Here is a 27,845-nt window from a genome sequence, read left to right as displayed (position 1 = left end):
AAAACAACTAAAAAGGGGGTGGAGGAGAGAAAAAGTTTAGAATGGAAACTGGAACACAGTCTTAACTGTTGCATTTCCTACTAAAAATGCTGTAACACTTTTGCAGGCATAGGGAAATGCAGCTCCCTCTGGGGTGAAACGTGACACTAACAGCACACCACAAACTAACGCCAGAATAGAACTTCACAGGGTATTTAGGATAAGCACAACGTGAATTTCACCATTTGGAACTTGGCCCAAATCCCTGGAATATTACTACCCCTGCTCTTTCCAAAAATGTACCATAGGATCGTTAATGACAAGAAGTGATAAAACAATCAGTTTTGTGCATCACCTGAAAGGAAGAATGCCCAAAAACAGAGTACTGGGTGATTTTCTGTTGTGTTTTCTGCATTGTTCACTATTAAAAGACTACAAGGGAGATTCCAAAACCAAAAAGTTGATAGCAAGACCTCTAACCTCAATACAATAATTCCTTGCATTCTAGTCTGAACAATTTTCCCAAAAGCACAGTATGATTTTAGCTAACAGGTCTGTACAGCCTGCGTGTCCTACTTATCTACTTTATATTTTCACTCAATAGGTTGTAATAACATAATGATGTATGTTTCCAATGGCTTAAGTTACTGACGGCATCAAAACCAAAGCTCCCAATACACCTGCAAGAAGCTGCAGATACACACTAGGTACTATGAACTCTGGACTACGTGAGGGTAGGTGACTGGTCAGCTCAGAAGACAAAGCATTTAACAAATACAGTACCTGACAGCATTAAAGCCAACAAACTTCAATGCAGGATGCAAAAGTATTCACAGTACAAAAGTGGATGCAAGGTGTTAAATGGATGAATACTTAACACGCTTTAGCCAGCTATCCCTCCATAACCAAATGACTGACTCCGCTGAACAAGATACCTCAAGTCCCATTTTTGCTCTTAAAAATTCTGATAATGCATTTATATTTTTCACTTTGGCCTGACATTTTACTCAATCTATAGGACTCTGGTCTCCTCTTAGTTTAAAAAGAAGAAGTTTAAGTCCTCCGAATGAACACCATTTTTCAGAAAATCAGATCCACTGCTTATTAAAGGGCCTTTAAACTTATGTGTATTGGCACGCAAGTGTCAGATTTGAAAACTGCACTATTCTAAATCATGCTGCAGTGTTATTGGGGACCCAATCAGGCACCTCCTGCGGTTTATTAAACCACCAAAGCAGTTCATGGGAGCTACAGCTGTTTGAGTCCTAGAGTATGTCTCCCTCAATTCCCTTGGACATGAACTTGGTTTTCAGTGCCCACATGGGAACCCCTTAGGCAGCTCCATGAAAGGCTCTTTGTGAAACAATTTTGTCATTTGCCTTCCTCAGGGATGGCCTGCAAGCTCTGGGATATTTTGAATTCCAACCAGAGAGGTTCACTATTTCTGGAGTGTGAAGCAGACAGGTAGCTCAGGGGACCTACGGGACGAGAGGAAGGCCAAGTGGGAACTCAATTAAAACGTGCTCCACCCTAATGCTGAGGTCTAGATACTTGTTCCCCAAAACACAGAACCTTTGCTGCCCTCAGGATTGACAAAACACCAGCCAAAGCTGCATGTCAAATCAGACACCGACATATGCTAATCCCCGAGGAGCGAAAAAATTTTTAAATTTTTTTAGGTTTATAACCCAGTAGTGCTCCACGACGCAGTGGAGAACAAGTGACTGCAATCCTGGCCATCTCCTCTGAGGACATGTGAGTCAGTGGGCCTAGGAAGGGATACCAAAAGATTCTTGCCGCTGACAGCAGCTAGAACCACCATACAAGGCATATGAAGCTGTGGTGAGGCCAAAGGGCACACACCCTATAGTGAAAATAGCTCTCGAGGACATGAAGCCTTAGAAACCTCTGGTTCATCAGAACGATAGGGAGTCATTTGCAGCCACCCTCATGTTCAGTCTGAAGGGGCAGCCTGCAGAGACACTGGGTCCCAGCATACGAAGTTCTATCCTGATGAAAGCGAATGACCACATGCTGGGATCTGCAGAGTCCTCAGGCTGCACCTTCAAGGGTGGCTGCAGGCGGCATGGGGCATACAGGCTGTACATTGGATAAGAAACCTTCCTGACCACAATAGCCAGCGGAGCTTACAGTCAGGCGTTTTCTTCTCTTCCACAGTGAAAACGACAGCACGGCCGGCTTTCTCTGGATGTGGCATTGGGTAACCATTTTCCTTCAACTGCTCTTCCGTCAGGAGATATTCCTTCAGTCTTCTGTACAAAGCAGCTCCTAGGTACCAAAGGAAATGCTGATGTCACAACACTGAAGCAGCAGGAATACCAATCATTTTCTACGCAGCAGCCGTGCTGCTCATCACATCTCACATAGAGAGTCCCGTTGTCTCAAACCTGCTTCTACATCTTCTATTCAGTATTTAAACAATTCTAAGTCAAGGGAAATAGACTCCAAGGCAACACTGGGCACGTACATATATGACCTGATTTGTAGAGTTGTTCAGCAACTAATTTTAGGCACCTATGTCTCAAAATTTTGGCCTAGAACTGTTAAGGCATTCCAAAATGGAATTCCTCTGAAGGGTCAGACTTCAGAACATCTCAGTGGCTAGATTGTACACTTGGGAGCTTGATACATTATTTCAATCTTTAAAATGTTTTCACCATGGTTAAGTGTGTCAAGCGACATGCCTTCCACCACATCCCTTGGGAGACTACTCACAGCCATCTAAGATCTTGCTCTCAGGAGTTTTTTCCTTATATTCAGCCTAGGTTTTCTTTTTGTTAATTTCATTCCATTATGCCTAGTTATAACTCCTTGCACCACACTCAGTAACTCCCCTCTATGCTTTGTGTTTACACCCTTCAAATACTTGAAGACTGGTGTGTTTCCTTTTGATGTTCATAGAATCATAGAAGATTAGGGTTGGAAGAGACCTCAGGAGGTCATCTAGTCCAATCCCCTGCTCAAAGCAAGACCAACACCAACTAAATCATCCCAGCCAGGGCTTTGTCAAGCCAGGCCTTAAAAACGTCTGAGGATGGAGATTCCACCACCTCCCTAGGGAACCCATTCCAGTGCTTCACCACCCTCCTAGTGAAATAGTTTTTCCTAATAGCCAACCTAGACCTCTCCCACTGCAACTTGAGACCATTGCTCCTTGTTCTGTCATCTGCCACCACTGAGAACAGCCTAGCTCCATCCTCTTTGGAACCCCCCTTCAGGTAGTTGAAGGCTGCTATCAAATCCCCCTTCACTCGTCTCTTCTGCAGACTAAACAATCTCAGTTCCCTCAGCCTCTCCTCATAAGTCATGTGTCCCAGCCCCCTAATCATTTTTGTTGCCCTCCACTGGACTCTCCAATTTGTCCACATCTTTTCTGTAGTGGGGGGCCCAAAACTGGACACAATACTCCAGATGTGGCCTCACCAGTGCCGAGTAGAGGGGAATAACCACTTCCCTCGATCTGCTGGCAATGCTCCTACTAATGTAGCCCAATATGCCGTTAGCCTTCTTGGCAAAGAGGACGCTCTGTTGCTTACCTGAGCTACACAGATCCATTTAAGCTTTCCTCATATGTCAATCCCTCCAGCCCCTTAGTAGTTTTTGTGGCTCTTCTCTGATCTCCCCAACAGCCTGTCTACTGCACATCTCTTGGCAACTGAGATGTGCACAACCGATTCGACCCAACAACGATAATGCCGGTGGCACAATCCTTTGCATACAATTGGACCCTTTAGTACAATGTTGGTAAACCATTTGAAAGAGAGCCCCTACAGAACATATGGAGGCATATTAACACTTAATACAGACAATCTCCCCTTACGGCGATGGACCCAAAATAACCACATGCAAAGCACACCTTCTGGGGCAGGAAGGCAAAAGCAACCCCCAGTGCTGGAAATGGCAAGTCAGTGATATGGAGCATCCAAAAGGCATCTGCAAATCCAAACACATCAAACGAGTTTTCTGACCACCTGTTGATGTTACATCAAAACCATATGGGCTTGATTAATGAACTCACCTCAAAGGTACGGCCCAGAAGAGGGAGGGCAGCTAGAGTGCACATCAGCCAGAGGTGGACTCCTTTTTCCTCAAGGGCTAGGGGTGGATGCCAAACATGCCACTGGAGTGAACGAGCCTGCAGCTCTTATATAGACTTCAGCACCCAGGATAGGTTTTGCACCGTTCGGTAAGTGATAACGTGCAAAGCTTTGACCCGACGAAGAAGTCACATGGCTTCATGGATCAGCAAGATGCCGCCCTTCCCTTTTCCAGCTATGTTATACTCTCACCGCTGACTTGCGAGATATGGAACTAGAGAAAAAGGGACTTACCTGTCAAGTCCTCCGCCCGCAAGTTCCCTGACTGGTTTAGCGTAAAGCTGGTCTTAGCAGCGAGTTTCCCTCCTAGCACAGCTTCGTGGGACACCACCTTCCTGTTACTGGTCTCTGCCGTGAGGGGAGAAGAGAAACAGGAACAATAAAGGATCAAATCCGCAGCTGCCACCTTTTGACAGTAGAGTCTTTATTCCAGGGGTTTGGGGCACAACACACAGAGGGAAGCTGGGGTACAGACAGGTTGGGTAGCTGGAAAAAGGATGGTTCGGTTTACTCTCTTGGAATTTCTACTTCAGGAGCTGGAATTTGTTTGATGCTTTCAGGGCTGGCCTGTTCACTGGAATACTCCTATCGGTCACAGGAAAACTGCTGCCTACACTGTCAGCCTACTGTGGTTTTCCCAGGGGCAGCCAGGATATCTGTACAATTCTACAGTATACTCCCGGTAGCCGCCTGCTCGCTGCTCTATACCATGCAATCCTGTGCGATAGGATAGCACAATCTTGTTTGCATACAGGGGACATTGCAGCCATGCTGCAGGCTTTATTTCAGCCACGGGAACCATGACCTCTTCTGCTGCACAGCATTCCCATTTGGTGGAAACACGCCACGAGTAAAAGTGGGCAATGCGGAGAAGAGAACCCACTACAGCAGCTGTGTAGCTAGGAAAACGAGGCTGTTTCCTGGAAAAGCTCCCGAGCAGGGAGGAGAGGAAGAATTCATCTCTGCAGCATTTCTGCCAAAGACACCCCCCACCTCCTTTGCTGACAAACGACATCGCCATGGCCCACCAAGAGGGCCAAAGCCACTCCACAGCATGCAGCTCCACCACCAAGTCCCTGCTGACCAGACTTCCACACTGAGGTCTTGTCTACACTTACCAGGGGATCCACGAGCGGCGATCGATGCATCGGCGGTCGATTTAGCGGGTCTAGTGAAGACCCGCTAAATCAATAACAGATCGCTGTCCCGTCGACTCCTGTACTCCACCGGATCGAGAAGAGTAGGGGGAGTCGACGGGAGACATCGCGTAGTGTGGACCCCGCGGTAAGTAGATCTAAGCTACGTTGATTTGAGTTCGCTATTCATGTAGCTTAGATCCAATTTCCCCTGTAGTGTAGACAAGGCCTGAATCTTTCACCCTTCTTAAAAAAGAACCTCACCGCCTGGGAATATGTGCAACACATTAGAGAATGGTTCACAGGTGCTTTTTACTAATCATTAACTGGCAGCTCTCCAAAAGGACAGCCTCCCAAAGTTCAGCCTGGCTGACTAATGGCTGTGAAAGTAATGGGGGGGGAGTGAAGGGAGGGGGCTGAGATCAGAAATTTTTTTCACAAGAACAGCACAAATTGATTGTTTAATGTACCCTCTCGAGAGCCAATAATGAAATGTCTTAACCCTCTTCTTTTCTCTCTTGAAGCTTAATGCGTGTAACAGATTTCTGTGGTGATGGACGAGTCTCTCACTTTGAAGGCACCATGTGAAAGTTACTCCATTAGCAGGATTTTTCATTTTAAAGAACTTGTGCTTAAAAAAAAAACCCCATCCTCATGGCATTATCTCCATTTAGGTATAGACAGCCAACAAAGCATTGCAGGATTTTCCTCTTGAGGAGATCTATTAAAGTTTGCAAGGCTATAAAGCTAACTCGAGTTGCTTGCCTTTCAAGCCTAATGCATCTGAGAAATGGCTCTGTCTTTTCAATGTGTTTCACTCTGCTGCCTCTAATCCCATCATGGTTTTGGATCTGAAAATCCACAGTGCAGTACGTACTGTTTACACAAGGCAGGGAATTGGGCACTAGACTTCTTAGCTTCTTTAACGTATTCACTGCCACATTCAGGTAGATGTTCCGGCTGGTACTGCGTTCATAAGCCATCTTCTCCTCCGATAGAGCCTGCAAATAATGTAGTTTGTTACCACCTGCTCCTTTAGCGCGTTCGATTTTAGTTGTGAGAGAGAGCGTGAGTCTTCTTGAACACAGTACCCTCAAAGTGATTGTCCATACAACTGGCACCAACAAAGGGTTTCAGAAGCAATGTGCCAAGATACAAGGCAAGAGACACTAGTTCAGAAACTGTCTTGGGTCCTCCTACTTGTGGGGTAACAGTGTTAACAGCAGGTCATGGAGGGGATGCATTTGAACTCTAGCTAGATTCACAGCGCAGCCCTGGACACTGTCTTAGTAAAAATTGCTCACTGGTCCTCCTGCAGCAGCATGAAAGCACAGAGGTATGAAGCAGGCAAAAAGGGAGGTTATCCAGAATGGCAGATAAGAACCCATTCACCCTCAGAACCACGCCCTGGTTGCAATAGGAACATTTCCTACTGGGAGTGGGAAAGGGGAGATGCCACAAGAAAAATCCTCAGAGTTGGTTTTGCACCAGACACGTGTGGCATGTTATTTTGAATTTACCCAACTGACCTCAGTGGTTAGGGTTTGTCAAAGTAAAGCACGTGATGTTCTCAACTCTGCCTCAGGAAATGCTAATGATATGTTAGCAGTCACTGTGAGACTCCTTAAAATCAAGGCACCGAGACTCAATAGTGAGGTAACATGGGTTATGAGCTTACAGATCATGTCTGCACCATATGCATAGCTGTACAGACTGACAATCTCCAGAAGGCCTTTACCAGCATGCTCTGGGTTCAGGATAAAACTTGGGAAGGATTTTCTAGAGTCTGACTCGAAGGGATTTCCCTGGGACCATGCATGGATCTCCCAACTGGGAGCAAGGTGAAATTCCACTGGAATTGTAATCTTTGCCATTTTTCTAAGGATCACATGCGTTTTTAACCTACTTCACTCCTGAATCAGTAGCATTGGCTGCAGCACAGCTAGAAAACAAAACCCAAAATGATCATGACAAACAGAAAAAAAATCCCCCACTCCAAACTTCATACTTAAAAGCGAATGCCAACACAGACCTTGTCAAACGCTTCCTGTGAGGAAGAGCAGAACTTCAGGCACTCGTCAATGAAGAGATTGAGGTACCTTTGGCGAATGTTGGTTGGGACTTTGGCACCAAACTCAGTGGGAATAACGGGCCTCTTTAAACTAGCGCTCTAAAGAGAAAAAGAAAGGAATAAAAGGTTGTGCAGGGCTCGAGAAACAAATTGCTTTGGGTATCTCATGTTTCCCAGGTGTTATTAATAGTGCGGTGACTTCCTTTCTGAAAACCTTCTCAAACCCCGATACAATGTGTCTCATTTGCAGTCGCAAAAATAACACTTGCAACTGCTCTGGTCCCCCACAGTATTTTTATTATAAAGAGGTATTGAGATTTTTATAGTGTTTTGTTACAGACGAGTGGAATCGGGCCTTAAGATTCCACAAGGCAGCCAAGTAGCCTCAGTGGCGTTAGACACAAAGCTAGTATGTCTACATAGAAAAGCTTCCCAGACCATTAAAATTGTAGCACTTACATTAAAAGAGTCAAGGTTAGTGTGGTGACAAAGCATCACACTTCGTATCGGAGACATGACTGTATGAAACCAAACATAAAACCAATGGTCTGTGGGGCACATTTCCGATACTCCACCTGCAAAGAAGGGAAAATGGGAGGCTGGCAACATGCTAAGGGGCTGAATTCAGATAATTTGGCAACCTAACTGAATTCCCATACTCGCAAGTTGGGGTTCTCGTACGTTTAATTACGCCATTGAATTTCCTGTCTTTGTACGTTTTTGTGCGTGCCAACTACAAAGTGCTTGTAAGGACTTTTACCCTGAAGTAACTGATGTGCACTTTCTATGCCCTAACGATTTTTGTCTTGGAATACTGACTAAAAATACTCTGTATTTGACTAGGGTACACCCAACCACTGCCGTTTTCCTAAAAAGGTCTGTCTGCACCGCAATCAGAGGTGTGACTGAAGCACAGGCAGACATACCCAAGCCAGTTTTGAGCTAGTTATCTTGAACAACAATAGCAGAGAAGCCACAGCAGCATGAGCAGAGGCACAGCCTAGCTGCCTGGGTACAACCCTGCCGAGGCTCCTGCGAGCAGCTAGTCTGTGGTGCCATGGCTTCCCGGCTATTGTTGTTCGAGCTAGCGTGGGTATGCCTATATGTGCTGCAATCACACCTGATGACTGCCGTGTAGACATACTCTAAAGGCCAGCTTACATCACAAGTGATATGCTTTTAGTCTCTTCCTACAAACTGTATGCCCACATCACAAAGCCACCCAACATAAACCCAGGAACATAACAGCCCACGTGCTGCAAGTTAAGACCGAGGTGCACCAGGAGAGACTGGGGGGGTGAAAGGGACCTGCAGCAACAATTGCTCCAATGAGGATGAAAGTTTGTTTTATGTCGTGCCATTGGCCCTGTCTTGACAGGCAGAAAGGGTGCTTCTGTCAGTCATATTTGTTCAATGAAGTTAACTTAACACCACTGAAAATCACTCGTACTGCTAGTTAAGTGACAGCCTTATCTACATAGGAAAGTTTTTCCAATATAACCTAAGGTGTAACTTTCAACAGATGTAGTTATACCAGTATAACTTCCTGTGTGGACACTCATTCAACGTGCCTTTTTCCAATTTAGTTTATGTCACTTGGGAAGGAGTCTGAGGGTATGTCTACACAGCACTGTGACATGGGCAGTGTGGTCATGCTTTATCACCGGGGGAAAGCTCTCCCGGCAATAACAAATAACCACCCTGAACAAGCAGTTCCCGGCGATAAAGTGCTGTCTATACTGGCACTTTTCGGTGCTAAAACTTTTGTTGCTTGGGGGGATGTTTTTTCACACCCCTGAATGTCTAAAATTTTATCACTGAAAGTGGGCAGTGCAGACAACACAGCCTGAGCAAAACTGAAAAAACCACTCTTATTCTGGAATAAGCGTGTCCACAAAGAGGGATATTGGTATAACTAGACCAGTTTAAATTCACGCCTTATGTAAAACAAAAAAACCACCAAAGCTTTTCTGTGTAGACCTCACTCAAGTGAGCTAACAACATGAAAATGCACCCTTTTTGCCCAGCACCAGAGAGCTGTAGCATAAGTGGCACTTTTCAAACACATAGGATGACCAGGTCCATGCCCCAAACAGCTACAAATCTACACAGACAGTACAAACAGGGTACAGGCACAAGATGAGAGATTGGTATAAGGTTACAGTATATTTAAACATTAGAATTCGGTTGCAGATATATCCAGGTGGCTTTCAAAAGGTTATTTTTAGGACAGAAACCACTTCTGCCCTCAATGTCACTCTGAGTCGAATGATCAGAGAAGCATTTCCTGAAGTACTTGTATGTTTCTACGTTGCAGCCCAACTAAATGCTACAGTGACGTAATCCTGGGTAGGGCAAACACAATGAGAGTGGGAAACTCAGAACATAGCTGAATCTCACTGCTCCAGGAGCCTGCAGCAGCACACAGTTACATGCAATCAAACCAGTGTGGAATGAAGGGAAAAACCATACTACGGAGATGGGTTTGATATGCCAAGAGTTTGTTTTACCTGTAGACTGGGAGCGTGTGCTATTCTTTTCTGGAAAGCAGTAGTAGTGGTCTTAGACGTCATGCCAGTTAGCGTCCGGGCCTTCAGGGTAAGAGCAGGTGCCTCAGAGCCATTGGGGGCTCTAACGCTGCTGACTGGAATGGTTTTCTTAATGCCCACAGTGACTACAAGGTACAGAAAATACCATTTTAGACAGAAATTCCATCCACATTTTCACTTCTCATACTGAGCACACAGAGCTCAAGGACTGCACTGCACACTGGGATGCAGGAATGGTCGTTTCATTCCTTGTGCTTATCTACCATGTCAATGGAGAAAGAACTCAGTGGGTCTGTCAAATTACGTGATGTGTCCAACCTGTGTAGGGATGACGGTGGAAGTTTCTGCTGCAATGTGCTACACAGTTAGTCTTTGACTTGGGAGTTAGTGTCAGAATTACAGACATCTTGGTTCCAGTGCAAAGAGCATTGGCAGAAGTTAAATCCTGTCACACTCCTACTCATTGTGATCTGTGTAAATGCTCTTGGGTTTTAATTCTTCCACACTACCTATGTGATAAAATAGTCACTTTTATTTAATAAGGAATGCATGAATGTGATGTCCTCAAATGGTGCGGGAAGAGCAGTTAAGAATATAGAATTATAGAAGATTAGGGTTGGAAGAGACCTCAGGAGGTCATCTAGTCAACCCCCTGCTCAAAGCAGGACCAACCCCAACTAAATCATCCCAGCCAGGGCTTTGTCAAGCCAGGCCTTAACAACCACTGAGGATGGAGATTCCACCACCTCCCTAGGTAACCCATTCCAGGGTTTCACCACCCTCCTAGTGAAATAGTGTTTCCTAATATCCAACCTAGACCTCCCCCAATGCAACTTGAGACCATTGCTCTGTCATCTGTCTGTCATCTGCCACCACTGAGAAGAGCCAAGCTCCATCCTCTTTGGAACCCTCCATCACGTACTTGAAGGCTGCTATCAAATCCCCTTTCACTCTTCTCTTCCGCAGACTAAATAATCCCAGTTCCCTCAGCCTCTCCTCGTAAGTCACATGCTCCAGTCCCCTAATCATTTCCGTTGCCCTCTGCTGGACTCTCTCCAATTTGTACACATCCTTTCTGTCGTGTGGGGACCAAAACTGGACGCAATACTCCATATGTGGACTCACCAGTGCTGAATAGAGGGGAATAATCACTTCCCTCGATTTGCTGGCAATGCTCCTAATAATACAGCCCAATATGCCGTTGGCCTTCTTGGCAACAACGGCACACTGCTGACTCATATCCAGCTTCTTGTCCACTGTAATCCCCAGGTCCTTTTCTGAAAAACTGCTGCTTAGCCAGTTGGTCCCCAGCCTGTAGCGGTGCATGGGATTCTTCCGTCCTAAGTGCAGGACTCTGCACTTGTCCTTGTTGAACCTCATCAGATTTCTTTTGGCCCAATCCTCCAATTTGTCTAGGTCACTCTGGACCCTATCCCTACCCTCCAGCGTATCTACCTCTCCCTCCAGCTTAATGTCATCTGCGAACTTGCTGAGGGTGCAATTCATCCCATCATCCAGATAATTAATAAAGATGTTGAACAAAACCGGCCCCAGGACTGACCCCTGGGGCACTCCGCTTGATACCGGCTGCCAACTAGACATCGAGCCATTGATCGCTACCCGTTGAGCCCAACAATCCAGCCAGCTTTCTATCCACCTTATAGTCCATTCATCCAATCCATACTACTTTAACTTGGCTGCAAGAATACTGTTGGAGACTGTATCAAAAGCTTTGCTCAAGTCAAGATATATCTCATCCACCGCTTTCCCCATATCCACACAGCCAGTGAATAAGCCCTAACAGCATCGGAAGGTGTTCTGAAGAGTCTCAGGGGGACTCATTCATCACCTAACCAGAAGAGTTCTTGGTTGCTATTGGAAGTACCTGTCCACGTTCTGAAATAATGCCTTCTGTGATACAGCAAGAGGGAAGGGCTCAGAAAGGCTAAGCTAAGGACTCAGTCACTACCATGGACACTCAGATACCAGAAAAGCCATTACAAAAAGATCTCAATGATGCCACAAATGCAGGAGAGGAAGGAGACAGAATACCCTGACATCTGCAACATGAAAGCTAAATAGCAGAAACCACTTCATGATGAGTCAATATTATGATAACAGAAAAGCAAAAGGGTGAACACACTGGGGTGAAATACCTTCCCCCACTGAAATCAATGGCAACCCCCCCCCCCCCCATTGACTTCAGTGGGGCCAGAATTCCACCTTCTGTATTCCCTTAAATACAGTTGGCAATGTTCAGCTGAGTATATTTCATCTTATGTCTCACTTGTGCAGTGACTTGAGTCTTGAAAAAAATATATGCCAACATCCCTCTTAACCCAAAGTTTATTAACATCCTTAGTGGACTAAGAAGATTGTTTTGTATTTCCTCTTCCCCAAAACCAGACTTTCTAAAGCACATCTGCAAGAAGAGCGTCTTGCCACTAATATATTGGGGCAATTTTCCCCCCTTTAAAATGCTGTTTGAGGACATTGCTTTCACACTACACATGGAGAAGTGGCTGGCTTTCTTTTCACACATGGCAGGGTAGATTTTGTAGGCAGAAGGAAATACAGATGTCAGAGTGTGTTTCCAAGAAACAACCCAATAATTTTTAAAACATCTTTTCTCATCCAAAAAATCCTAAATAGAGGATTCTAGATTATAATCTCCAGATCTTCTTTGCCGTCAGCATGGGCTAAGGGTATCTGTAGTACTGACAATACCCAGGAGAGTCTTACAGTGGGAAAGTAATGCTTATAGTGCTGCGAAAGCTTTTATCCAGAAAAAAGTCAACCCAGATTTTTCTACTTTTTGAACTTGCGCCATTCTGAAGTATTTATATGAACACAGAATGGACAAAGTCATTTGTGACTGGAGAGAGAAGAGTATCTAGCGGGAGGATTCAACGGTCACTGACTGTTGAAGAGAAGGTAGTAGGTGGAGTTATGAATTGTTTGGAAGCTTGGTTTGCTAACTAGCTTTAGAAAGAGTCACACTGACAGATACCCTGCCGAGTGGAACTCTATACACTGGCATGCAACTAGAACTAGTATGTTGACATTTCCAACGAGCATGAAAATTTAACAACGCATAACACACGTTTTATGCAGACGAGGGACTCAACAGAAAGGCACGACATTTTTAAAAGTAGACATTTCAGGGGGACTTCTTGGGAGACTACAGGCAGATGATACCACTGTCAGAGCCTCCGTGAAAATTTGGCTTGAACACATAAAAAAAGATGGAACTACACAGAAATAAAATCAAAAAGCCATTCAGAGAAATTACAGAACCTTTTCATTATTTTGCCAATATTACTGCTCCCAAATACAAAGGTTATAGGTTAAACCCCTGAACAGGAGAAGTGGCCAAATCATGGCTGGTAGAACATAAGCGCATTCCTTCTCTTCCAGCATTTAAAACTGAAGATCCAGATTTCTACCCCGTCACTACGATTGTGAAGGCAGTAGTGCCACAGGTCATTTCATTAAAATGATGGGAAACTGAGGCAGTAAAGTCACAGAAGATGGGACCATTCAGAATTGTGTCAATTTTTAGAAGATCTGAACTCCTGTTCAATCAGCTTAGCATGAGTCCAGCATACTTTTAGAACATTCAAATCGTTCTGAACTTTGTAATATGTTAGATCAGGGGTCGGCCACCTTTCAGAAGTGGTGGGCCGAGTCTTCATTTATTCACTCTGATTTAAGGTTTCACGTGCCAGTCATACATTTTAACGTTTTTAGAAGGGCTATTTCTATAAGTCTATAATATAGAACTAAACTATTGTTGTCTGTAAAGTAAATAAGGTTTTTAAAATGTTTAAGAAGCTTCATTTAAAATTAAATTAAAATGCAGAGTCCCCCGGACTGGTGGCCAGGACCCGGGCAGTGCGAGTGCCCCTGAAAATCAGCTCACGTGCCGCCTTCGGCACACGTACCATAGGTTGCCTACCCCTGTGTTAGCTACTGAAAAAGCAAATAAGTTGGTAAAAATGTATCTGTATGTACGGGCAGATACAAAAGTGCGTTAGATCTAACTAGTCAAGGGAAAGGAAAGTTACTAACGGCATTCTTGTTTTGCTAAGAGAATGGCAAAGCTTTTTATTTTGGACAACATGGTTGAGGAATAAATACACTAGCATGCATTTTGTTTCATTTCATAAAACGTGTGTGCGCTTCCTAGAGTTTCTTACTTTTCAGAAAACAAACAATGAACATAAGAACATAAGAATGGCCACACTGGGTCAGACCAAAGGTCCATCTAGCCCAGCATCCTGTCTTCCCACAGTGGCCAATGCCAGGTGCCCCAGAGAGAATGAACGGAACAGGTAATCCTCAAGTGACATCCCCTGTCACCCATTCCTGACGAATAGCCATTGATGGACCTATCCTCCATGAATTTCTTTTTTGAATCCTGTTACATGGGATTTTTCAGTTTGGAGGAGAGGGGAAAGGAGGGGGGAAAAAATCACAATCCCTGACTTCTGGCCCAGCACACAAAAATCTGAACTTGGCCAGTGCTACCTCAAGTGGAGGAATGTTTCTGTTTTCCTGTATTCTCGCTGCAAAATACCTGGAGCTTTTATTATCTTTAAAACATTCTCTTAAGGAGACTGTCATTTTAATAGGAGAAAGTGAAAGGACAGCAGTTAATGGAGCTAGCGGTGACTTACTCTGCTTTGCTGCTGTGGAAAGTGCTACATTTGGCACATGAGCAATCCTTTTCTTTTCTCCTGGCAAGGCAAGAGAGGCCTTTTGGACTGCCACAGCCAGCTGTGCCGCCTGCTGCTGTGCCAGCTGAATCCTCCGGTAACAGACCTCCTGGGCAGTTGGTGGGCGGTACGGCCGGATGACTGGTTTGCTCGGGACATCTGCCTGTACAGATACAAAGTATTCTAAAATCAATCTGTTTGCTTGCTGAAGTCCAGACCCCTGGCCTTCATTCAGAGTAGAAAAGGGTAGAGGCTCTTTTACAACTCTAGGTCCCAGGATTTAGGCTATGGCTACTCTATGGAGCCTACACCAATGCAGCTGCATCGCTCTAGTGCTGCTAGTGCAGATGCTCTAAGCCAATGGTAGGGATCGGATACAGAGGGACCTAGACAAATTAGAGGATTGGGCCAGAAAAAACCTGATGAGGTTCAACAAGGACAAGTGCAGAGTCCTGCACTTAGGACGGAAGAATCCCATGCACTGCTACAGACTAGGGACCGAATGGCTAGGTAGCAGTTCTGCAGAAAAGGACCTAGGGGTCACAGTGAACGAAAAGCTCAACAGTGTGCTCTTGTTGCCAAGAAGGCTAACGGCATTTTGGGCTGTATAAGTAGGGGCATTGCCAGCAGATCGAGGAATGTGATCATTCCCCTTTATTCGACATTGGTGAGGCCTCATCTGGAGTACTGTGTCCAGTTTTGGGCCCCACACTACAAGAAGGATGTGGAAAAATTGGAAAGAGTCCAGCGGAGGGCAACAAAAATGATTAGGGGGTTGGAGCACATGACTTATGAGGAGAGGCTCAGGGAGAGTCTGCAGAAGAGAAGAATGAGGGGGGATTTGATAGCTGCTTTCAACTACCTGAAGGGGGGTTCCAAAGAGGATGGAGCTCGGCTGTTCTCAGTGGTGGCAGATGACAGAACAAGGAGCAATGGTCTCAAAAGTTGCAGTGGGAGAGGTCTAGGTTGGATATTAGGAAACACTATTTCATCAGGAGGGTGGTGAAGCACTGGAATGCGTTACCTAGGGAGGTGGTGGAATCTCCTTCCTTGGAGGTTTTTAAGGCCCGGCTTGACAAAGCCCTGGCTGGGATGATTTAGTTGGGAATTGGTCCTGCTTTGAGCACGGGGTTGGACTAGATGACCTCCTGAGGTCCCCTCCAACCCTGATATTCTATGATTCTATGAATGGGACAGAGCTCTTCTGTCGACTTAATTATTCCAGCCCCCGCGAGCGGCGGTGGCTATGTCAGCAGGAGAAACTCTCCCACCGACATAGTGCTGTCCACACCGGTGCTTAGATCGTTGTAACTTACGTTGCTGAGGGGGGTGGCTTATTTACACCCCTGAGCAACATAAATTATACCAACCTAAGCTGTAGCATGTACATAGCCTTATTTTGTTTATAAAGGTTTGCGTGTGTCAGCTGATGGAAGTGGAGGTCATGCTAGTCTTCCAGAATAGTTATCATTACAGGCAGCTCCTTTCAGTTTTAGTTTATTTAAAAACCCAATTCACTTGTGTTTACAGCATCAGAACATGACAACTAGAATTCAGAGGTCTGTTCATACATAGGAACAGCACCCTTCTGAAAAACAATACTCATGTACGACAAAGTTATATATGCATTTTCTTTGATGCAGGAATTCAGTATGCAGGAAAGGTGCCAGAATGGACAGCAGTGAAGACCGAAACCTTCTCGCAAGAGAACAAATACCAAAGAGGCAGTAGCAATGCAAACTTCCCCACACTTCCCAGTCGATGTACCTCAAACCTAACTCTCGGTGTCCACATCTAGTGTCTTTCAGAAGGGAGGGCAGTCTCTACAACCCATTAATTACCTGGCCTTTTTGCTGAGACTGCAAACTAGGGAGCAAATTAGTGTCTACTGGAAACTGTTGTCAGAGTAAACAGAGAATAGACGATAACTTTAGATTACTACTGAACTGGATGTGAATGGCTTTCTACCTCCTCACCAGTCTCTTCATTCCCGCACTCGAAAACTCAACTAAAAGACAACCTCTTTTTCTTCCGTTTCTACTTAAGTTCTTGAGATGTAAGTGGCAAGGAACACAATGCATACAATACCATTTGGATGCATGTAGCAATATCGGGAATCTAATTCTGCGTGCATACACATAGTAAATGTTTTCTGACAATAACGGAAGAAGTTAAGGAGCCTATGGCATGACATGAAAGCAGCAGGCAATACCACCACCTCCTAGGCAACATTCTCTTTATATATCAGGTTCTGATGTCCAAGTCTGGGTGCAAACCGTTGCTGAGCACACCAAGACTGCTGTTTGCCTAGACAATGACTGCACTATGACTACCTCGCGTCTCTGAAAAGTGCTTTGGGGTCAGAAGCTGCATTAAGAACATTTATCTAAAGATACATAAATGCCTAATGTGTACATATTTACAATGAATATTTGTGTTAATGAATTTCCAACCCATTTACTTCAATCTCTTATCTCCTTAGTTTATAAAAAAGAGCCTTATCAAACAAGCGAGCGAACTGGCTGAAGATATGTAATTAACAAAAACGCATTGCACTGATCTCAGGTCTTAAAAGGTTAAAAACACCCTTTTCCAGACTAAAAGAACAGGAGTACTTGTGGTACCTTAGAGAATAACAATTTTATTAGAGCATAAGCTCTCGTGGGCTACAGCCCACTTCTTCGGATGCATATAGAGTGAAACATATATTGAGGAGATATATTATATATACACACATACAGAGAGCATGAACAGGTGGGAGTTGTCTTACCAACTCTGAGAGGCCAATTAAGTAAGAGAAAAAAAATTTTTGAAGTGATAATCAAGATAGCTCAGTACAGACAGTGGAAAGGAAGAACAATTCATTTTGGAAATCCTGGTTAGATCAATGCTTAAACTTCATTCTTCTCCTGCTGCAATATAAAACTGAATAATCTATCTTCAGCAGCTGGAGGGAAAAACTATGGCAAACAAATGAAAAATCTGAATGAAAGAAAACGATGATGTCTTTATGGCCTATTTTCTTGTTTTCTGAAGATAGTTTAAATTCAGATGTGTAGAAAAAAGATGTAAAATGAGATACTCAGCTGGTTAAAATGGAGCAAATACAAACAAGGAAAACAACCCCTCAGATTTGCAGTGCTTCAGACTCAGGCAACTATGCTATGTTAACCTTTTTGCTTTTGCAAGACAAAAACTTAATAAGCTCTCTTAAATACCCAGGGTAACCTATGTACAGTTAACTTTGATCTAATGAAGCTACATTTATACTGATGGAACATGAAAATCTTAGACTGTGTCAGTGCATCACAACATGCAGAATGCAATTCCAGTTACAGGGCTGGTACCTGTTTTTGCTGAAGGCCAATAGGAGTTTTGCCATTAACTTTACTGGAAGTCAAACTGTATTTCGGAGTGAAGTTATTCAGGGGGGAAAAAAAAGAACTTCCATGTAACAGGGTTCCACTACAAATATATCACAGTCAACTTCCCTATATTTTGGTTGTTTCACCTACAGCCTGTGCGGTTTCCTAATACATTGTGGTCATATGATGGGAAAGAAATCTTATTAACACTTTCTCCAAATTGTATTCTTGTTAATGAGGTTTACACTTACGTTTCCTTGCTTGGCAAGGTGAGAGATCCTCCTTTTTTGGCCAGGAAATAGAGTGGTTAAAGCGTCATCCACCTTTTCTTCACTTGCCTCTTCTTTCAGTGGCTACAAAACAAAAGAGCAAACTTCCAAAATTGAATCGACTCAAGTTTCTGCTCCATGGGGATGTTTGGAAAGCCTCCCTCTGGGATAATGGAACCATAAAGGGAAATTGCTTCCAGACAGCAGGTGAGTACAAACTACTACCAGCTGCTAAACTACTGAAAGAGAACCAGCTTTCAAAATAAGAGACACCAGTGAAGCAAATGAATAACAGCATTACTGTTCCCACCCATGCAGCCCATTCACGGATCTTACAATAGGATGCCTTGGTATAAACTATTACAGACACTATTCTATTGGCCACCCTTAAAGATTGAATGCTTCAGCAGTGCTGTTTACCTGCCAACCACTTACATATCTCAATGTGTTAGCAACATTTTTAAAGCCAAGGAATTTAATTAAACGCTAGATTAGTTAATTTCTTGGTCCCACATAATGATCTCTCACCGAGCAGGCCCTGAAAAGCTGCAGCGCACTGCGCCTCAATGTCACTATTCTGCTTTTAAGAAACAGTGCACCCCTGCAGCTATATACAAGACTAATCCATCGAGGGACTGTGGTGCCAAATGCAGAGATGCTTTGTTCACAAGGCAGAAACCCAGGATAGAACAACAGCTTTGCAGTAGAGAAGATGCTTTTTAACGCTCCTGTTTCCAGACACTTGATTTTCCAGATAAAAAGCCACTTTTGGGCTGACTCCTCAGGCTTGTTCCCAGCAAACAAACCAACCTGTTTAGAAATGTTGATAAAACTCTATTTAGCTGTTTGAGTTATACAGGCACGTACAATCAGTGTTGCACATATTAACTCTTTTAGAGCCGTATCCGTGCTCTGATCATTCTTATTTTTAACACTCCAAAAGAGCCACTAGCAGAGTTCTCAAAGGCGCTAAGTTTGACATTCGCAAAGAAATTTAGTTTAGACAAAGCTATAGACGTGATCTTAGCAAAACCTCAGTTCTCACTTAAGCATCTAAACAAGAGCCGGATTTTCAAAAGCGCTCAGCACCCAGCAGTTCCCACTGTGACATTCATGACCAGGTTTTCAAAACTGGTCAGGTCCTAATTATTTAGGGGCCTCAACAGGAGATTAATTTTTTTTTCTTAAATCTGACCACATAGAGTTCCACAGCGTTTAAGGCCAGAAGGTACCTTTAAATCATCTAGCCTGACCTCCTGCATATCACAAGCCATTACAGTCCATCCAGATACCCCTATATTAAGCCCAAATACTTGAGTTAGACCAAAGCATTTCAGTCCTCGAGAGACTAAACTGTATGCCACAGGCAGAGAACAGGAAAGCCCTATGTCCGAGGCGCCTGCAATGACAAGGAACTGGTTAGATGAGATATATGCAGATAATCCCAGCGGGATGATCCTGTTAGATTCCTAAATAGGAGCTGTTGAGTGAGTGCTGAGCTCTTTTAAAAATCTGGCCCTATAAATACCTTCAAAATTAACAACTCACTGAGATCTGGGGCTCCGGGCTGGTTTTTAAAGCAGAACACACCTAAATAAGCACCTACTCAGAGGTATCTTTCCCTCTTAAAAGACCAATCTTCTCTCCTCTTAATCTTCAATAGCTATGGGGTGCAAGGGAAGGAAGCCTTCTCCAAAAAGGGAAAATTAAAGCCTTGATGAAGGAATATAAAATGCTGTGCGTGCAAGGACCAGTTAGTTGCTGTGAGAATGTTGCCCTATGAACATTTCCATTCTGCGCCATAACACTGCATTTGCACAGTTTCATTGAAGTGATTTAGAGCCCTCATTTCAGTACTTTTTCAAGGGAATAAGAATTATAAGAACTCCACCATTTTTGCACTATGCAACATTTGGAAAGCTCGAAGAAGATGATAAACCTTCCTTGCTATAAACAAACTGGCATGTTGTTAAACTCCTTTCATTTAAAATTGGCAACGTAGAGTTTATTGCTATTGTTGGCCCCTTCTTATTAAAGCATGAGGCTTTTGACAATGGGAACACAGACAATTAAACAACTCTCACCTACTCTTTCCTAAACACCATCAAAAGAACGCCTGTGTTTAAACAGTCATTATTTTCTTCTGAACTATTAAACCAGCAGAATCAATTAACAGGGAAACCTCCTTTATAATTTCTTCCACCAAGGCCCTAACATCAGTGTCACATATGTCATTACCTGTCAGCAAGAGAGAACATTAGGCTCTGATCAGTGCCATTACAGCAAGTAAGATCTAGAATCAGAAGCTGTATTAGCCAGTCAGTCTTTCATGGGGCAAAATTCTCTTCTCCATACAGCAGTTGTGGCTTCAGTCAAAGCCAATCAGCAACTTCTCAGGTGCTTAGGAGCATTTGTCTTTTAATATCATGCTTTGTTCAACACATGCCGAATGCATCTAGTTATCTCAACTTCATTTAAGAAGCCTTAGTCTGGACATAGCGAGCCCATACAATACACCTGTCTCAGCTAAATGTAACTCTTTGGTACGCTCCATTGCAGTCAGATGTGCCTAAAAGAGAATATTGGCGATAAAGGTTTTCGGGGTTTCTTTGAATAAAGGAAGTCAGGTTTTTTCTAGAGTCTATTCCCAGTTTGATTTCCAGAAACACCTGCTATGGTGCAAATGAAGTGATCCCCAATAGAAAACTTAACAGCGTTATGTTTGACATGAAATCAAGCGCTTCTGTTCATTTACAGCCAGTCACACATTTAGCTGAGGGTTTGTTCTCATTGTCTCGTTAACTCAGATGTCAAAAAGATGGAGGATAAGATTAATTTATTTCTATCCTATCATCCCGGAGGCCACTAAAGGATTATTACTGACAGCGTGTTTTCTAGTTCTTTGCCCTTCTTAGTTTTAAATGTCTCCATGGATGGGGCTTTCTACACTTAATTAGGAGACTATGCCACAACCATAGGGATCTCACTGTTATGCAGCTTTTAAGATAAATGTTCTTTTTCTTTATTTTATCCCATTCCTCCAAATACCTTTTGTATCATTCTGAGTAATTCTTCCCACCACTTAAGAGTTTACACTATTCATGTATGGATGGATGGGAATCCTTATGCAGGAATTGAACTATGAGAGTTTAAAATGGCAAACATATAGGCTTTCAGAGGTTCCCTTTAAAAGTATCAATTAGATCAGGGGTTGGCAACCTTTCAGAAGTGGTGTGCCAAGTCTTCATTTATTCACTCTAATTTAAGGTTTCACGTGCCAGTAATACATTTTAACGTTTTTAGAAGGGCTCTTTCTATAAGTCTAGAATATAGAACTATTGTTGTATGTAAAGTAGATAAGGTTTTTAAAATGTTTAAGCAGCTTCATTTACAATTAAATTAAAATGCAGAGCCCCCCGGACCGGTGGCCAGGACCTGGGCAGTGTGAGTGCCACTGAAAATCAGCTCGCGTGCCGCCTTCGGCACGCGTGCCATAGGTTGCCTACCCCTGAACTAGATCAGCGGTTCTCAAACTGTGGGTCGGGACCCCAAAGTGGGTCGTGACTCCGTTTTAATGGGATTGCCAGGTCTGGCATTAGACTTGCTGGGGCCTGGGGCTGAAGCCCAAGCCCCAAAGCCCGACGGCTTCAGTCCTGAGTGGCGGGGCTCAGGTTACAGACCCCCCCCTCGCCCGAGGCTGAAGCCCTTGGGCTTCGACTTTGGCCCACCTGCACGGGGTGTTGGGGCTCAGGCTTTGTCCCCCCTCCTGAGGTGGCCGGGCTCGGGCGTGCTCAGGCTTTAGTCCCCCATCCTGGGGTCATGTAGTAATTTTTGTTGTCAGAAGGGGATCACAGTGCAATGAAGTTTGAGAACCCCTGAACTAGAGAATATCCCAATATCCAACTAAATATTGGTTATGGGCTATGAAATGCTTACAGGAGGGAGTAGGCTACCTGGCTGAATTGTCTAGGTCCTGGGTTTCTTACACATCCAATCCCTACCTGGCCAGTTGCCTCCTCATTAAGGAGGGCTCTTTTTTCATTCAGTCCTCCACTCAATTCAGTAAGCGTCAGCCATACTAGCCTACTTTCACCATGAACTTATTGCCTTAGAGGTTGCCCTGCTGTTTCTGGTCATGCTGCACTCAGTGAAACCTGTTGCACGAAGGAGTGGGGGTCCCCAGCCTATCAGCAATGATGGTGGCCTGGGCTACCTCTGAAAGGCCCGGAAATTCTCCCTGAAACTTTTGATGTATCCAGCTAGACAGCTGGGGTTGTCATTACACGTGCTGGAGACCCAAACAACTGCCAATTCTGCTGGGGTGAAGCACTTCAAAACTGATGGATGTCAAAATTCAGATTCCAGTGCCTTGTCCATCTTGTGGCAGGGAGGAACCATCCCCCAAACTTCTGGTCTGGTATAGCAAAACACAGAAAAATAGTAACTAGATACTACTTCCGATACCCAATTAACTACTGGTGGGATGGAAATGGATAGCACACTCAAGCCACAAATACTTTCAAGCATTGGTCAAAATTATAAATGGAACAGCAATTTAAACTCTTGGGGGGGGGGGGGAAATCCCCACTCTCCCCTCCCCCGCCAACTCCTTGGGAGAGGTAACAACAATAGAATAATGACACTAAAGGCAGTTGGTTTAACATCTAGATTTGGAGGCAGGGGAATGACTGACTAGTGTTGAATTCAGAATGAGCATTACCTGCTTCCCTAGCCTTCCCTTGTCTTCTGTTTTCACATCCGTGGATTCGTTAAAAATTCTGAGGCACTCTTCCATGGGGTCAGAGTCATAATCCAAATCTTTCTCCAGGATGGAATAATCAATGTCATCAGAGGCTGAGGAGGATGAAGATGACTTGGACAGCTTGGAGCGCTGAATGCTCTTTGTCCCTTCATTATCACTCTGAAAACCATAGGAGCCATCATCTCCATCGGAGTCTGAGCTCATGTTTGGAAATGGAGCCAGAGATTGGCCCACCTTCTCCTCCTCCCCACTCTCATCTCCAAATAGGTCAACGTGGCTCAACGTCCGCTGTTTCGGCTTACACTTGCCTTTTGAGTTCCCCACTTTCGCAGGGCTTGCCTTCTTTTTTGGACGATCAGAGGCAGAAGTCTTGCCCCCTTTGTCTTTGTGTTTATCACTAGAGGCTTGTTTGCCATTTTTCAGATCAGCTGCCTTTAGCATGGAGTCCTTCTTGCTACCTTCCAGCTTCTCTGTGCTAGCTCCCTTACAGAGCCCCTCATTCTTGCTTTTCCCTGAGCTGGCTGCACAACTGGTGGACTTAGACTTCTCTTTCTTAGCCACTTTTTCCAATTTCTCTTTTTCAGATTTCTTCGAATTCCCGTCTGGTTTTGCTTTGATACTTTTCTCTTTACAGTTTTTTTCTCCATTTTTAATTTTTAATTTTTCTTCTTTCTTGACTATTCTCTCTTTCTTTGTGTTTTTACTTTTCTCCTTCTTGCCCATCTCTTTGTGGCAAGGGGGCTTCCTGCCATCTGTTTTTTTCTTTTTCATTTTGTCTTTTGCAATCTCTTTGCTGTCTTTCTCTTCAACATCCTGATCATTCTTGCCAGAAGATGCCTTTGCCAATTTTGTATTCTTCTCCGACAAGTCTTTGACAAGATTTTTCCGTGGACTTTCAATATCTTCCATGTCATACTGCACTGCCATTTCTTTCATCTCCCGGGAATTTAGGTCTTCCAGTTTGGTGCTCTTTTCTTTGATGGACAACCCATCACTTGATTCATTTTCAGAACTGACTTTAGATTGTAAACGGCTAACAGAGGTTGGCTGGTATTCCAAGTCAACATCCTCTTCAGAGTCAGAGAATTTGGCATACGTTCCATAGTTATTGGATACATTACAGTGCTTTTTGCGTGAAGGAGAATAAGATTCTCCATGACTAGAGACCTTTCTCCTTTTGGTCCCCTTCTGCTCCTTTGTGCAGGCTTTGCTCAAAAGCCTTGCTGAGTAATTTGAAAGAGGGTCATATTCCAAGTCCGTAGAAGGCTTGGAGTCATCAATCACATACTTATTGTTCGTGACAACGCTACTGTATTTTTTAGGCTGAGCCACAACCTTGGGAACGTATTCCAATGAATTACCTTTGGATTTTGCATTATCAAAAGTATCCAAGGTGTATTTACTTGAACTAGCAGCAGCCAAAGGCGTAGGGTTGTAGTCTGTGTTATTATTCAAGTTATAGCTACCTGGGTTATATTCTAAAGAGTCTGTTTTTGTCACAGCAGCTGATACAGGTGTTTTGGAAATAAGCGAAGTAGCCTCAGATGTGCTGTATTCCTTTGTTGTCTCCAATAGCTCCTCATACTTTTTCTGTTCTCTCTCAACTTCATATTTTACTTCTTCAATGGCCTTGTTGACCAACTCCAGCTGCAGAATGCTAGGGGTTGACACTGTAATGTCACCCAAAGCACCATTCGCTATTTGGGTCGAAGGCTTGGGAAGCTCAGGGTTATATGGATCATAACCAAGCTCTGTAAGGGGAGAAAGAAAAGTATCTTAGATCCAGCAATTTTTCTAAAGTAAGATTATCCTTGACTATGAATGAAATGTCTATTAAAGTCTAAAAGAGAAGCTCCACTAGCATCAGAACCCGGCATTGGAAAGATATGTAACAAACAAACAAAAAACCAACCAAAAACATGCTCTTGCATGTGGAATGGGACACACTAGCTGCTCAACATTCTCCAGCTTGTGTGAAGCAGGAGGTCAAACTAGGTGATCACAATGGTCGCTCCTGGTCTTAAAGCCTATGAATAATACACCGTTGTGAATCCAATGCCTTTATAACTTACTATGGTTTTGAAAAGCTCTAGAGGTAAAATTTTCATTTGTGAATTTAAAGTTCAGTTTTCATCAAAATGATAACTAAAACTCCGTCTTGTTACTGCACATATCTGCTCCTCCTATTTCTCCGTGTCCTTGCTACTTAATGTAAAGAGTTTTTAAATTATTTTTATTACTGTACGCACTGCAGAGCTAACATGGTTGCACAAGAACTGTATTTTATTGTGACAAAAATTGCCAACCAAGTTCTAATTATTTTTTACTGTTGATGCCAGTGTCTGAAGCACCAAACATCTCCAATTTCACTTGCAGTCCACTGAGGTTTGTGACTGGGAGGGAGAAAACCTTACCCTGGCTGATAAACTGAGCAAATGTGACACAGAAGTCACTGAAATGGAACACATTAACGGGTCTTTTAGAAAGGTAAAACTACACTTCAATTTCATAGAGCAAGGAGATTAAGACAGTGTATTAAGTATGCTCACAACATTTAAAAGATAACCAGAAATGTTTGACATTTGTCTTCCCACAAATCTCTTTTCAGATGTTGCAACTTCCTCAGATAATTGTAACATTAAAACTGTCTGAGAATCTTGGAGCATGCAGACTCTGAACCATCCACCTTGGCACTTAGACTAATTGCAGTGATATCCTACCACTCCATTTGATCTTTTACATAGAAATAGAGAAGAAAGAATTGCTGGGGAGATTTTTTTTTTGGTGAATGCATTTTTACTCTTGCTGTATAAGTAGTTTGCACATCACTTGAAAATTTTACATCTATTTATCCAAGTAGGAGATAGCAACTTTCAATTGAGACATTAAAGTCAAAGAAAATCAGTAAAGCATAGCCTGATGTCTAATCTGCTCACAAGGCACCCGTATGCTAACCAGTGTACATAATTTTGTGGCAATTATGTAGTCAGCAAGCAACTTGCTCCCTCGCTAAGTACCAGGCACAGAAAAAAGATAATTTTCTCCTCTGTAATTAACAGAAGTTCATGATAACAATCATGATTCAGGGCCACTAAGTGCTACTAAACTGGCCTGTTCATCCCCATATGTTTCTAAAAAACGAACCAAGATCTTAATCAAAATGATTCTGCTGAACCCACGACATTAACGTAAGAAAAACTTACTAGTTTATACTGAAAACAGGATGTATTTTAAAAGTAAATCAGTAAAAATAATGAGTTTGGTCACGTTAAGAAACCACTGGCTAAGCCTTTGTGCAGAACATGGCTAGAGCTCAGGGCTCTGCAGAGATGAAAAACAAGATGGTTTTTCATGTTGCTTCCTGAACAAGGGCTACTCAAGGCAGTACATTACAACATACTGCAAAAATGGAAAATGCACGAATGCGAAGACTTAACTTAGGTTTTAATCTTGTCAACTGACTCAAAACTAGAAGAGACAGAATCTTCTTTCATGGCATTTATTGTTTATGGCCAATTACAAGAATATAAGAGTTGCCATACTTGGTCAGACCATGGTCCATCTTGCCCAGTGTCCTGCCTCCGATACCATACCATACCCGAGTTTCAGGGGAGTGTACAGAACAGGGCAATTATGCTTTCCACTTCCAGGATAAATGATCTTTTTTTAATCCCTATCGTAGGATGGAGGCAAATCCTAGGTAATGAACTCTTTGAAAGATCAAAATTTGTCAGCCTACTCTCACGCTATTAATCCAGGGGTGGGCAAACTTTTTGGACCGAGGGCCACATCTGGGTATAGAAATTGTATGGCGGGCCATGAATGCTCACGAAATTGGGGGTTGGGGTACAGAAGAGGGTGAGGGCTCCGGCTGGGGGGGTGCAGGCTCTGTGGTGGGTCCAGGCTCTGTGGTGGGTCCAGAAATGAGGAGTTCAGAGTGTGGGAGGGGGCTCCGAGCTGGGGCAGGCGGTTGGGGTGCGGGGGGAGAGGGGGTGAGGGGTCTGGCTGGGGGGGCTGGCTCTGGGGTGAGAATAAGAGTTTGGGGTGCAGGAAGATGCTCCAGGCTGGGATCAAGGGGTTCGGAGGGCAGGAGGGGCATATGGGCTGGGGCAGAGGGTTGGGGCATGGGAGGAGGTCGGGGTGCAGGCTCCAGGCAGCGCTTACTTCAAGCGGCTCCCAGAAGCAGCGGCATGTCCCCCCTCCGGCTCCTACGCAGAGGCACAGCCAGGCAGCTCTGCACGCTGCCCCGTCTGCAGACGCCACCCCTGCAGCTCCCATTGTCCCAATGGGAGCTGCGGGGGCGGCACTTGGGGCGGGGGCACAGTGGCAAGCCCCTTGGCTGCCCCTATGTGTAGGAGCCGGAGGGGGGTCATGCAGCTGCTTCCGGGAGCTGCGCGGAGCCATGGCACACAAGGAGCAGGGCAAGCCCCCGACCCCGCTCCCCGACCGGAGCAAGCCCCGGACCCTGCTCCCCGGCGGGAGCCGGAGGGCCGGATTAAAATGTCTGAAGGGCTGGATGCAGCCCCCAGGCCGTAGTTTGCTCACCCCTGTAATAATCTGTTTCCAAAGTCCTGTTATACACGTTTTCTGCTGGCTATTGCCAAGTTAGTCATATTGCTCACAGCGTGTGCAAATGTGACGTTGCTTCTCAGGCAGCGTGGAAAAGGGATGGCATTTATAAGTGGGGGTGTCTACTGTGCACCTTAGAAACGGAATGGATTTTGGCAACGTTGTATTGTTACTTCTGACCGTCCTGCACAGCAGCACCTTTTGGAAAGTGCAGTTCCACCCTATGAAAACATGGCAACAGGAGTAACCTTTGCAACACAATACATTTCCAAAATGACAGGTCAGCCAACGGATGGGGCTGCTCTAGCA

The 27,845-nt window shown here is 44.2% G+C and overlaps 1 protein-coding gene across 1 annotated transcript in view; it reads right to left on the bottom strand.

The window, feature by feature from the left end:
* Window positions 1-27,845, bottom strand: part of REXO1 (RNA exonuclease 1 homolog) — a 73,731-nt gene that overhangs the window by 21,424 nt on the left and 24,462 nt on the right. The window contains exons 2-9 of the mRNA XM_026654924.2: window positions 22,926-24,718; window positions 18,188-18,289; window positions 14,533-14,734; window positions 9,815-9,978; window positions 7,266-7,403; window positions 6,111-6,234; window positions 4,332-4,445; window positions 2,131-2,268 (exon numbers count right to left, since the gene is read on the bottom strand). Of these exons, the coding sequence (XP_026510709.1) occupies window positions 2,131-2,268; window positions 4,332-4,445; window positions 6,111-6,234; window positions 7,266-7,403; window positions 9,815-9,978; window positions 14,533-14,734; window positions 18,188-18,289; window positions 22,926-24,718 (2,775 nt within the window). The remainder of the gene's footprint in view (window positions 1-2,130; window positions 2,269-4,331; window positions 4,446-6,110; window positions 6,235-7,265; window positions 7,404-9,814; window positions 9,979-14,532; window positions 14,735-18,187; window positions 18,290-22,925; window positions 24,719-27,845) is intronic.

The sequence above is a fragment of the Terrapene carolina genome, unplaced genomic scaffold (assembly GCF_002925995.2).
Source record: "Terrapene carolina triunguis isolate 2854851 unplaced genomic scaffold, T_m_triunguis-2.0 Scaffold194, whole genome shotgun sequence".
In the NCBI taxonomy this organism is placed as follows: domain Eukaryota; kingdom Metazoa; phylum Chordata; order Testudines; family Emydidae; genus Terrapene; species Terrapene triunguis.
The sequence above is the reverse complement of the archived record's forward strand: the minus strand, read 5'-3'. Positions and strand labels throughout refer to the sequence as shown.